General features: G+C 32.8%; 2 protein-coding genes across 2 annotated transcripts in view; both read right to left on the bottom strand.

The window, feature by feature from the left end:
• Positions 1–334: 334 nt before the first annotated feature.
• LOTGIDRAFT_155467 (hypothetical protein) lies at positions 335–3,400 on the bottom strand (the record flags this gene model as incomplete). The annotated part of the gene is made up of 7 exons (XM_009067020.1): positions 335–346; positions 501–601; positions 1,531–1,566; positions 1,609–1,761; positions 2,219–2,297; positions 2,501–2,614; positions 3,251–3,400. The coding sequence occupies 7 exons, from the start codon at positions 3,398–3,400 to the stop codon at positions 335–337; spliced, it is 645 nt and encodes a 214-aa protein (XP_009065268.1).
• Positions 3,401–6,979: 3,579 nt separating this feature from the next.
• LOTGIDRAFT_229629 (hypothetical protein) overlaps positions 6,980–14,253 on the bottom strand; it is a gene marked incomplete at its 3' end in the record, with an annotated part of 10,482 nt that continues 3,208 nt past the window's right edge. Inside the window, exons 6-12 of the mRNA XM_009067019.1 lie at positions 11,268–11,365; positions 10,907–11,017; positions 10,647–10,725; positions 10,311–10,481; positions 9,403–9,509; positions 8,109–8,219; positions 6,980–7,039 (exon numbers count right to left, since the gene is read on the bottom strand). Coding sequence (XP_009065267.1) covers positions 6,980–7,039; positions 8,109–8,219; positions 9,403–9,509; positions 10,311–10,481; positions 10,647–10,725; positions 10,907–11,017; positions 11,268–11,365 — 737 coding nt within the window. The remainder of the gene's footprint in view (positions 7,040–8,108; positions 8,220–9,402; positions 9,510–10,310; positions 10,482–10,646; positions 10,726–10,906; positions 11,018–11,267; positions 11,366–14,253) is intronic.

Raw genomic sequence — 14,253 nt, 5'->3', positions numbered from 1 at the left:
TTTCTATTTAAGATTGAATTTGATGAGATCATTTATCAAAAGGGGTCTGTTAGGGGTACTTGGAGTACAATAAGTTTGCTCTATTTACAAAAACCTGGCATCACCTTCAATCTTATTTATTAATCACATGGACACTAGATTATCGAAAACTGTTGTGGTTATTATGTTATACGAATTTATGATTGATATTCTCGTTTGTTTTAATGCCTCTGATACGGTAATGGAAATGGTAATTTGGGTGATATCCTTTTGATCAGTGGTAAATTAAGTGGCATTTTACAGAATGAAAACTAATAAAAATCAAATCGACGAATCGGAAAGATTTCTTGCTGTATCATGGGGCGATCTGTAATAATCATTTTCGGACCATGTAATTTAAGTGCGCACCGAACAACTTGTATGTAATAGAAGCAAACTTCAGTAGGAACTCAAGCTGAAAATAGGTCAGTTGTGTGAAACAACATGATTCGAGTTCTGTTTTAATATTTCTACAAACTTACATGAGAATGAACTTGTTGACAATTGGCTGGAATCTGAAACACTGCATCGTTTGTTATCATAGGCTTAAAATTAGCAAACGTATAACTAACTGCAGTTTTATCTGTAACACAAAGACATATATATATTTCTGTGATAACAGAATGGAGCAGACTGGTTTTTGAATAAAATAATTAACACCATAGCGATCACCATTGCGTTCGGTACTCATGACCACTTAATGATTTGCAACCATACGCAACTCACAACTCAGTTGCACGAGAGTTGCGTTCGAAACTTATGACCGGTATTCTTCGCAACCATATGCAACTCGTGATCGCTATGATGCGAGGGTCCCAATAATATTCAGAAATAGGCGGTTCCGTCTCCGACTAAAAATACATAATTAAACAGGTCGACAATATTTGTTGTCTTAAAAAGTTGTATAAACATTTATCTAGTTTATCGTCGTGTGCAATCCTAAATCATATGATTGTCTAGAACGTAGTTGATTCACATTGTGAAAGGTACGATATTTTATGGGGTTATTTGTAAATGTCAATGTCGGTTACCAGCGACTTGTGGGATTTTTCGTTTGACCATTCATACAGCCTAAAATTACATTCTGTTCCTCGTCAAATAGAGATGTACGAATTAGGTTGGTTCGAGTTTCGAATTTTTTTTCTCCCTTATTCATGGGTGTTTAAAGCTTAAAGTGTCTATTTAGATATTTTGAAAACAGAAGATTTAGATCACAACCAATGGAGTGGCACATGTCTCATTCCTTGCCTTATCTTATCAAACAATAATACACTTTACACTTAATAACATTTAGGATTTACCTTTCAATGAAACATAGAGCGTTCCACAAATCGTGATTATACCAATGGACATACGTGTATTTTGCAGTACTAAAATATGAATACCGATAATACTGATCTGAAGTTAACTGGGTGTTCCTAAGCGACCTTTATTTGCAATATTAAATAGTATAGCATAATGATATTAATCCCATGAGCAGTAACGATGGTGTAACAATACTATACTTCTTACTGTTTGGGGTCGTATGTAGACACATGCCACGGTTCACTGTAAAGAAATAAAATAAATACTTACATCCTCTTACAGTACCATACATAGATTGTGTTAATGGTACACAACCTTTACTACTGACCGTTAACTTGGTACTAACATCAGAGTTTGGAGTTTCAAATTCCCACGAAGTAAACTCTATAGCTTCATCAGCATAACCAATAGAATTTGATCCTAAATATGTAGCATTTTCTGAAATGCAATGTAAATCTATTTTGATTTCTAGAAGAACCTGAATAATATCCCCATATTCACAATGTTAATCAAATCACTCTATTTATAAACTTCTGTGATGTAAGAAAAGACGCAGATCGTTATAGCTTGACATTGTGAATATGATTGTTCCCTTCCCTATATAACAACTGAGAGTATTACATCAAAGTCTCACATTCAGAAGACGGTCAAAACATATTGGATACTTCTGGACATTCTCAAAAAATATTAAATATGCTTTAATGACTATTAAGTATAAATAAAATCGCCTTTGAAACTACAAGGTGTAATAAGAAAGAAAAGACCACTCCATCGAAAGCACCATAAACCGACAAATTAGCAATTGATTTGAGTAAGTCTCTCTTCAGTAAACTGTCAATGAAATATCGAACTGTAGTGTTACAGACATATTTTGTTTTGTAATAAAGAGACCTACTTGGTATACAGGGTTTCTGCATACTCTCTTTTACTGGAATAACTGTACAATTACCCTTCTCTATGGCAAATTCTAATTGCTGAAAACAAGAAATTAATTTTCTTTAAAGTGGCTGATCAACCGTTAACAACTGAAAACTAGAAAATTGTTAGTGCATCAAACATGTATTATTTGGACACGATATTAACGATATGTAGAGACAGAAAAAAACACAGCTATCTTCGACATGGTATAATGCAACGTAACTGTCGCTTTCTAGGGCAACCGGAAAACTGTGCCTACCTGTCTGAAATCCATAATAATTTTTATTTGTTTATAATAACCAGTTGATAATCTAGTATGGGTCTCTAACGTCATCATCTTTCTATTGAAATCATAGTACATTTTATTCCATACCTAATATTTAAAGTATATAAATATATAACAATGTACAACCTGTCGTATTAGACTAGTAGAAAGGAATTAATATTGATGCACTCATTTTTGCAGAGTAATTCTTTGTCTTCCACCAACAATGTATCAGCTAAGATAACCAAAATGTTATCATTTTCTTCGACAAATTATGTCGGTTAAACTTGGTGTCCATCAATCAAGCTTTTTTTAAAAAAGTAGAATACAGTTCAGTTGTGTTAAGTCCAGATGAACGTAAGAAATCTTTTACTTAGGGATTTATATCGTCGCCAGGGTTGCAACGTATCTAATTAACTTAGCGATGTAGAATTCATAGCAGTTTCAATACCATGGCAATCAGTCTTGGAAGCACTTTGGCAATATAAGTTCATCAAGTTTTTTAGTAGAAACCATCACGTTATATTAAGTTCTGATGAACGTTATTCTGGCTTTCATTTTTCAAGTAATATTTGAAATTGGTGTTGAATTTGCATTTGCCAACGGCTGTTACACCGAACAAACATAGTCCATGTGTGTACTATAGTCATAATGAAAGAAAATTAGACATTTATCTCGCCTTGATATGATGAGAGTAAAAGCGACATCCGCTTTATATATTATAAAATATATCGTTTTACTTACATCAATTGGTACAGTGGTGGCATTGGAAACATAGATACCACCAGCTTCTGATAGAACTGTTTCAAACGCATTACTGGTACAACAAGGATCATTACTAGCCACAATGAGGACACAGCAATATACTATCAACACAACACATAAACATTTCATTCTAATCCTTTTCAGTAATCATCTGTTTGGATTAAAAACGGCATAAGTTATAAGACAATAAGGAATTGTGAGTTTAAAGTTGACAGACATACAATTATACGATCAATTCCACTCCTAATGTTTCTACCAAGTGCATTTGGGCGTCAAAAGTAAAAGTGCACAAAAATCAAATTTTAAGCTCAATACTCAAATATATCCATATAAATATAAACAGTGGCTGAACTACTATAGGAACTCGTTAGTGGGCCCCGAACCCCCAGAAACAAAAATACAATATTTAAAAAAAAATGTACCACAGTATGATCAAACTAAGCAACCAGCAATATATAAATGGGTGAAATAACACGAACTACCGACTGAAAATCTTTAAATGTTCCATTTAAGACAATACAATAGCTAACAGCTGGATCTCAGAACGCAGGAGACCATATGCTATACAGAAAAGTTCCAGCCCATTTAAGCCCTTAAGACGTCTTATGAACTGTTAAGAACTTCTATGAATGAATGAAATGAAAATAATTTACCTGTTCTTGCATTAAGATGAATTCATTTCAAATAGTTATTCACTGTCGTGGTTACAACATTTTTAACAAACGATGGGCAAAAAAATTATGATAGAAATACTAACTATACAAGATTTCTTCTCGAAATGTTTTCTTAGTCAACAGATACAAGACTGCAGTGTAATCTTATTGATCGGATTTTGGCTAACCGAGTATCTTTGAACATTACACAAACCTAAAACTAAGGTGTCATCGGGGATGTTTGCAATTTCTCCATTTGATTTTTTGTAGAATTCATCAAATATTGATGAAAGACTCAAAAAGCTTGAAAATGTTTTGTGATTAGTGCTGTTAAAGAAATATAAACATTAAAAGAATCAATATTAAAAATTCCAGTACGACATGTTTCTCATAAACTATAATCATACTGTCATATATTTAACATCGTCTTTAATTCAAATCCACCGGTAGTTTGTCTGCTCACTCCTATTTTATTGAATAAAACAAAGAGACATATATTCTAAAACAAATTTTAATCGTCATCTATTTATTGACAGTTTCAATAGCAAATTACTGCACTTCAACATTTCAGAAATCAAACCAGTTTCATAATCCAAATTCTTATTTCGTATGATAGGAACTCGCTTAAATAGTTACAACTTAAAGAAGATCTCCTTAAGAGCTACATCGTAGGATGACGTATGGGGTACAAGATGCTGGGGTACAAACTACTCTCAACAAAATTAGCTTTACTATGGGTTAAATTCACGATGATGGCTTCTCGTTGAAATGTAAAATTTTCTTTGCAAAAATTTCTTAATTCACCTCCACTCTATTTACAAATAGAATGGACAGATAATTTCAATATTGTAGCTATTTTCAGCAGACGCATTCTTATGAACCACACGAAAGACATGGAACATGACGTGATAATAAAATATAATTCATGCCACATCGTAGTAGTTTAATCTTCCCAAGTTGAATTAACAAGGGCTCAACAAGATGGGTGGTGGCCCGTGGACTTCAGTGGGTTTGGGCCCCTCCCCCGGGAATTGTTTTAAAACACACCCACTCCTGCTTTCTTTCCTGAGGTTGGTGGATGGATATGGTTCAACCAGTCTCTGTGTTAGTTGAGCCACTGGGTGGATATATGTATAAAAAAAAAAGAAGTACATATATATTGATTTGAGAAATTACATGCAAAAACCTACACGTCATGCATGGCAAACCGCCACGTAAAAATCGTTCTTAAATTAAGTAGTTTGATGTCTAAATCCCATTTTACTTTATTTACTTTTTGATTTAAAGTAAAAAATGACAGCGTTTCTACCTAGTGTGGCTTGAAACCAATAGTGCACAAAAAATATTTTGCAACAACAGTTCAAAGACTCCATGTTTTATTTGTTGTTCATCGACATGTCTACTTTATATTTTCTTTCTTGAATGATAATCACGTTTTCTAAAATACGTAATCATTATATGAAATAATGTCATCTTTTGATATTTAATTATGTGATAAAATGATCACTTTTCATAACAAGAGAATTGGCATTAAAATGAAGGTCTTTGCATGTAGGTCAGGGAATTAAGTGGAGTTTACCTTTGGGGGGTGTGGAGGTATTGGTTTGAGGGAGGAGATTTTTTTTTTTGGGGGGGGGGGGCGGGGGGGGATGTTGTTTGGTCAGAATCTTTTAGTAGTCGAAATTTGACTTAAAATTCATATGTATTAGATTTCAGATATATTTTATTTTATATGCTCCCCTAATACAATAACTAATAACAAATATGGGTGTTGTTTCGATCCATTGACTTATTGCATTAAGATAACTTGCTGTTTTGAATGTTATATCTATAAGCGGAAAGGTCATAATTTGATAACGGCATAAAAGAAACAATGTACTTCTGAAATATAAATCTTTGCTAAATGTTGTTTTCTTGTCCGTAAATTAAAATATTGAAGTATTTTGTTTAAATACAAACAGTATATACCTCTATAAAGTAGATTAAAGAATTACAAACGAACAAAACATATTTGATTTTTAAAACAAGCTGGAGTAAGTACATTAAGTGTATAAATATCAAACCTAATTAAAATATTGGAAACTGCAACAACAGATTTTTTGTCTATACTGTTACATTTATAGTTTATAGTTTATCACAATCAAAACTTATCATACATACATCGTACGGCTGAAATCCTATCTGTTGCCTTGAAGCTGATAACTATTATATTGACCTTTTTCTCATTTGCAATTTTTTCCAGAATTAACCAGGATTATTTACAGCCGTCGGTGCTGGGTCGGTTGGAATAATAAGAAAAGGTGTCTTATTGAAGACCTTTTATCAGAGTTTTGCGATTTGGTATAAATAAATGGCTCGAGTTTTTCTTACGTAAGCAAATGTATCTAATTGTCTTATAAAAGATCTTTATAAGTCCACAGACCCTGATAACATCCACAGTCTTGAATTGTTCGCTGTTGATTCAGTTCAGCTGTCAAAAAGAGTATTTACACCAAATATGACTTTTCTGGACATAATTCAGTTCAACAAAAATTCTTTGGGTAATATCCGTGGGCATTTTATACATCAAATGAAAAATATCCAACTTTCGTTTTGATCTATATCATACATAGTCCTCATTCTATTGCAAGCAATTACCACAATTTTCTTTTAAAACTGAATTGCGCTTGTTGCAAACTGGCATAAACCCTACAACATTTAGTAACTGCCTTTCATCTCGCCCTATATGATCAACAATAAATCACACACCAACAAATGGGCTCAAAGTAAATTTATTTGAGTAAGAATGGTAATTTGTTTAAAACTGGAATCCTGCTATTTGGTGCTTTCTAAAAAAATATAACACAACAGTATTGTTAAGAAAGAATATAAAATATAACACAACAGTATTGTTAAGAAAGAATATAAAATATAACACAACAGTATTGTTAAGAAAGAATATAAAATATAACACAACAGTATTGTTAAGAAAGAATATAAAATATAACACAACAGTATTGTTAAGAAAGAATATTAATATTTCAGTTAAGTTTCTTGGAAGTAAAGATTTACTGACTCAAGGTTTAGCTCCGATTGCCACAAATAAACGTTTGTTAAATAAATTGTCATTGGTTCGCTAAAAGATAATCCATGATCTCAACATAATTGAAATGATAGGTTGGCACCTCTTTACCAGATTTTTGAAATACATGTCTATCTTTAATACCAACTCTGAAGTTACTGTATATCAAAACAAGATCTTGAGGCTGACCGTCTAAAGTAAAGAAGCACTGTTAAGACATGGGTATTATTAAAAATTCGTTATTTTTCAACGTTTTTCATTATTATGACTCTTACTGGCAGCTTATTTAAGAGTGACAGCGACTTCCAAGTCAAAAGTGCGTCACGAATGGCCATTTTAGCCCACAATAATGCAGTAGATGTTCATTTAAACTTACAATAGTTGTTATACTAATATGGTCAATCATCTAAAATAAATCTAAAGCACCAAGGCCGCTATTCAGGTATTATTATGTATTACGATATTAATATACCTGCAACTGGTGAATGAGCATTATATCTGGTAGCTACTAGTGGGACACATTCTTTAGTTACTGATAACCTGGTTTGACCGCCTGTATATGGATTAGTATATTCCCACACATCAGCATATAATGTATTGGTACCATATCCATATATAGTCTCTCTTAAATGTGTTGCATTATCTGAAAGTAGTTCTCTGCCTTTATTTTACGGAACTATTTTCAATTTCACATTTTTTACATATTGCATTAGCACCAATTTATCTATTATAAGACCCACCCGGAATGCAAGGATCTTGCATTGGTACATTCAATTCATAAATATCACAATCTTCATATACTACCAAATACTCCGTAATACAAGTTACGGCTATTGTAGAAAAAGGTAATTTGTAATTTCTATAATGTTTTGAAACAAAGGCTTTACAAATTGTCAAGCAATCATTATTCCAGATTGAAGCTTCAGTTAAAATAAAAAAAATTATTTCGGATCTAACAGTGGGTTGACCTTTGGTTTGTGATCCAGAACGACGTGAAAGTCACAAGCGCAATGTTATTCCGGTAATTGTCATCTAGGACATGAAATCTATTTTAAAATATAGTATAAAGTCGAAATTTAAAAAAAAACTCTTTAATGTTTTAACAACCCTGCGTCACACTTACGTTTATATAATCTAGTACGATTTTGGTATGAAATATACTACCATTGACTAAGATATGCGTATCAACACTTGTCATTTTAGCGTGTGTATCTGTTGAAATACTCGATACTCCCTGCAATTTATTTACAATCATCATTTTATGAATCGCACAGAAAAATAAAAAAAAACTTGTTCAATGACAACTATAAGGTAATAGATATAACTATAAAAAAATAGCCATGTGAACTCTCTGAAAGACAAAAAACTAATAGGTTGAAGAATGGACATGGCTACAATCTTGTCCACCAGCAGCAGAGTGGCCGGGAAACAACTGTACCAAATAAACAATATTAGCTGTATGAAATCTCCGAAAGAATTGCCGAATTGACATACCAAGTCACGTAACAGTGACACAGGTGTTCCGGGAAGAGAGCATGCTATATTAGTTTAGTGGAATTAAGATACAATAAAGTTTGGGTTTTTTAGTTTAACTCCCTTCTCTTCGCTTTTCTCGCTCATGATGGCTTACTACTGCCATATATCTTTATCAATTTTAATTCCCTTAATCTGAAATCTTAAGACATCTTAACCTCCGGTAAGGATCTTTTATCTATACGCCAACATGTTGCAGGGGTTTAAATACGTTTCGGAAAGAAACCCAGTAGCCGGTATCATCATTTGTTAAATTCCAAATGGTTGTTTACCGTTGAAATTCTGTCAGTTTGACACCTTCTTGCAATGGCGTTATTGAATGGGTTCAAGTCGATCCTCTATACATATAACCGTATTCAATATTAAAGGGATTGTAAAGAGGTTTGACTTCAATTTCGGACATTCAAATACTTCGTCCGTTTGCTGTGATTCCAGTAAGAGTTAGCCGGAAATGACGCAGCTCCCGATATATTTCTTTTACATGGAAAGTGATGGCTGTTGGGATAGAGAAAATTTCGAGGACCGAGTTCATTTTTCTTTCAAATAACAACAAAGAGGGTGTAAATTAAATTTATTCATCTTAAAATATTAAGCATTTCAGAAAAAAGGAATCCTGTTATTTGGTGCTTTCTGAAAAGATAACAGAAACAATATTGCTAAGATGAAGAATTTAATTCAGTCAAGTTGTCTTACATCGGTTTTGTTTGTCAAGTAAACGGTGGTAAATTGAGTTTTCCGCTCTCAAGGAAAACAACCTGACATGGATTCGACTGAAGTAAAATGAAAGAAAGCTTATACAATGATCCATGATCTCAGGATAAATGAAAGGAAAGTTTGCCTTCTCATTACCATATACCCTAAATTAATTTCAGTTCAAATGTTACCTTAACAGGTTTATTGGCGCACTGCTTAGGTATATTAAATACATGTCTACTTTTAATACCAACTCTGAAGTTACTGTATATCAAAACAAGATCTTGAGGCTGGCCTCCTAAAATATAGAAGCAGGGTTAAGATATGTCAATTTTTCATTATTATGGAATCGGGTGTTAATTGTTTAGCCCACAATAGTGCAGAGGATGCTCGTGTGTGGTTTTATCCCCTATGCTACTTTTACACTAATTCCTGGTGGCAACTGCAACCAAGTTTGTTCTTAACGCATTGCGCTATGGGAGTTCGGCCATTTTTGTTTCGTTGTTCTAAGTTTCCTAACGGTTTAGACGTGTCAGACCGTAGCAGAACTCAATGTACCGTAATTATCCGGCTGCAATGCGTCACACATCGGGACGTACCATAACGATACGGCTAACGTTCACCCTAGATTGACGTGAGAATCATGACAAAACGGAACACAACGTGGAAACGAACTTCAGATCCCGGGATATACATACGATGTCCAACTACGGACTACTTCCAAGTTCGTAACATCCTTTTATGTATTGTCATATTCTGAAGCGTTTATCCAGTTCTACAACGGCCTATTTCGTTTCTCAACCGCACCATGGCTGCCGTGACAAATTTTATGACTGTTTAAAATTCTGACCCGGCATCCATGGCAATTACGGTCTGTCACGTTTGCGTTTCCCGCTCCCGCTTTTTCTCACGTTCATCCGCTTTTCCCTATGGTGGCCTGACCCGTGATTGCCAGGAACATAGCGTAAACGTAGCATTAATGTTATAGTCGAGAAAAACGATAACACATTTCATTTCAAGATTATTAAATGATGATTACTCCTGAAATGAAAAGGGTTATCGTTTTTCTTGACCACCCAATATTACGATATTAATATACCTGCAACTGGTGAATGAGCATTATATCTGGTAGCTACTAGTGGGACACATTCTTTAGTTACTGATAACCTGGTTTGACCGCCTGTATATGGATTAGTATATTCCCACACATCAGCATATAATGTATTGGTACCATATCCATATATAGTCTCTCTTAAATGTGTTGCATTATCTGAAAGGAGTTCTTACCGTTAATAACGTGGTTAAGGCATGGCATTCATCTTTAATTTGATCAGAAAATATATTATTTTTATAAAGAGTATTCAATTTGATATGATTTGTGATAAAGTTTTTAATATTATTTGTGATATGATTTGTGATATGAATACTGACAAACCTGGAATGCAAGGATCACGTGCTGGTACGTGCAATTCATAAACGTTGCAGTCTCCATTTACTACCAAATATTCTCTATGCTGAAAGAAATCACGTAATATTGTGACAAATATACCCATATATATTAAAACAAGTTTTTATTTAATTAATATTTAAGCTATCATCATAAGAATCTTTCGAAGCTTTATAATGGGAAAGCGACAAACAAAATACCATTTTCAAATTACTCCAAGTTGCCTTAAATGTGTGTGAAAGACTTACGTTTATATAATCTAGTACGATTTTGGTATGAAATATACTACCATTGACTAAGACATGCGTATCAACACTTGTCATTTTAGCGTGTGTATCTGTTGAAATACTCGATACTCCCTGGAAAATGTTTCAAACGATCATTTTGTGAATTGTAATATATGCCATTTTCGCCTTGAAATGTGATTGGAGACAAAACAACGATTAGGAGGCTTGTAAAAATATTGAAACTGTTTTTTTCACGGACAAAGAAGTTGGTTTTATATTGATAGAGGTTCAAAACTACCCGAAATACAGAGAATAATTTGCAAAAGTAACATTATGGCACATCTACCATGATAAGAATGAACCAAATTAAAGAAATAAATACCTCGAACGCATTAAAATGTCGGCCACCATAATTGCTACCAATTACACCTAAATCAGCTTCGAATTCTCTATCAATACAACATGGTGTTGCTGATAAAGCTACAGATATAAACGACAAACCACACAAAAAGGCCAACATCTTCCTACCGTAGTTAAAGCCCCACTAAGATTTGTTTTCTGACATTTCTTCAAACAGATAAGATAAGACAGGTGGGCTGAGATCTCCAACGTCACAGCAACGGTACCAAATCACCGTGATATCACTATTCCAAGTCCCGTGTGCAATATTAAAAACCCATAGACACATTAGTGCTGTTTTACTTTTATAACATAGTATTTTGTTTAATGTTTTCTTTAGGCAAAAGCATCGCAAAACACATAATTCATTATGTTAATAAAAATATATATGACCCACATTCATTTACGCATGTATCTGGGATTCCTCTGGAATGCGCACTGCTCGACCCGTACAAGACGGTATGACGTACAACTTTCTTATCAACTTATTTCTTATTTCAGATACACAAATAACTAATAATAGCCTACTAGTTCCCTCTATTTAGAAAACTAACCATTAAATTTGCATTTTCTGAAGACAATAGCACCAATAAACTTCTTTTACAAAATCTAAGATCACCACGCTGTTCAATGATTTTGCTCCTCTTCTTCTTCTTCCCTTTTCTAATTTTCCTTTTCTTTTCTATTTAGATCTTCTATAAAATTACCCAATGGAAACTCAATGATATAACAAAAACAATCGGGACCAATTAACTCTACCATCTAAAAAGAATCGTATCATGATCTTAGAAGAATGAAGACGATACTCATCTTTGCTATACCTGTCACCTATTTATATTTCTCAGTCTTTTTCTGTCCACTATAGAACTATTTTTTTTTTGATAATCTGTTCTGTTATGTAATATGTACTGAACATGTGTAATTCATATCGTATAATGTTATCAGCATTTACTGCAAATAATCTACACTATTGAAATAAAAGAAAATAGAGGTCGAATCGAAAATAGGACTAAAAACGTATAAAAACAAATTTTGAACTTCTTAGAGATAAAGTGGGGGTACAATAATTGAGGGTACAAATATTTTTCTGGCCCCAACGCCCGTACCCCTCTGATAACTAAGGACTTTACGTTTTCACTTCAAAAAATTTTTGAATAACATTATTATGGACTTTACGTTTTCACTTCAAAAAACTTTTGAATAATATTACTATGGACTTTACTTGTTCACTTCAAAAATACTGATTAATAACATTACTATGGACTTTACTCGTTAGCTTCAAGAAACTGATAAGTAACAATACTATGGACTTTACCTGTTAACTTCAAGAAACTGCTTAATAACATTACTATGGACTTTACTTGTTAACTTCAAGAAAGTGATTAATAACATAACTATGGACTTTACTTGTTAACTTTAAGAAACTTTTGAATGACGTTACTATGGATTTTACTTGTTCACTTCAAGAAACTGATTAGTAAAAATACTATGGACTTTACTTGTTAACTTCAAGAAACTGCTTAATAACATTACTATGGACTTTACTTGTTAACTTCAAGAAACTGCTTAATAACATTACTATGGACTTTACTTGTTAACTTCAAGAAACTGATTAATAACATTACTATGGACTTTCCTTGTTAACTTCAAGAAACTTTTGAATAACATTACTATGGACTTTACTTGTTCACTTCAAGAAACTGATTAATAACATTAGTATGGAGTTTACCTTTTAACTTCAAGAAACTGATTAATAACATTACTATGGACTTTACTTGATAACTTCAAGAACCTGATTAATAACATTAGTATGGAGTTTACTTGTTAACTTCAAGAAACTGATTAATAACATTACTATGGACTTTACTTGATAACTTCAAGAACCTGATTAATAACATTAGTATGTAGTTTACTTGTTAACTTCAAGAAACTGATTAATAACATTAGTATGGAGTTTACTTGTTAACTTCAAGAAACTGATTAGAAACATAACTATAATCGACTTTACTTGTTAACTTCAAAAAACTGATTTATAACATTACTATGGGCTTTACTTGTCAACTTCAATAAACTGATTAATAACATTACTATGGACTTTACTTGTTAACTTCAAGAAACTGATTAATAACATAACTATGGACTTTACTTGTTAACTTCAAGAAACTTTTGAATAACATTACTATGGATTTTACTTGTTCACTTCGAGAAACTGATTAGTAACAATACTATGGACTTTACTTGTTAACTTCAAGAAACTGCTTAATAACATTACTATGGACTTTACTTGTTAACTTCAAGAAACTGATTATTAACATTACTATGGACTTTACTTGTTCATTTCAAGAAACTGATTAATAACATTACTATAGACTTTACTTGTTAACTTCAAGAAACTGATTAATAACATTACTATGGACTTTACTTGATAACTTCAAGAACCTGATTAATAACATTAGTATGGAGTTTGTTTGTTAACTTCAAGAAACTGATTAATAACATTAGTATGGAGTTTACTTGTTAACTTCAAGAAACTGATTACAAACATAACTATAATCGACTTTACTTGTTAACTTCAAGAAATTGATTTATAACATTACTATGGGCTTTACTTGTTAACTTCAAGAAACTGATTAATAACATAACTATGGACTTTACTTGTTAACTCCAAGAAACTTTTGAATAACATACCTATGGACTTTACTCGTTAGCTTCAAGGAATTGATTAATAACATTACTATGGACTATACTTGTTCACTTGTAGAGACTGGTGTGTTAGTCACAGAACGGTTTTCGTGGTATTCTAATATATTTCGTTTTAAAGAGCAATGTTCCTGACATCTAGAAACACTATACGCTATATCACAACAGGGTACTACTACTACTAGTAACACATCTCCCAAACTCAACATCCTTAACTGTTGTCAGTTTGTTCAGTACTTTATGGGGAGGACAGAGATCGGAACATCTCT

Source organism: Lottia gigantea (assembly GCF_000327385.1).
Source record: "Lottia gigantea unplaced genomic scaffold LOTGIsca_8, whole genome shotgun sequence".
NCBI classification, from domain to species: domain Eukaryota; kingdom Metazoa; phylum Mollusca; class Gastropoda; family Lottiidae; genus Lottia; species Lottia gigantea.
This window is presented reverse-complemented; position numbering and strand designations above follow the sequence as displayed.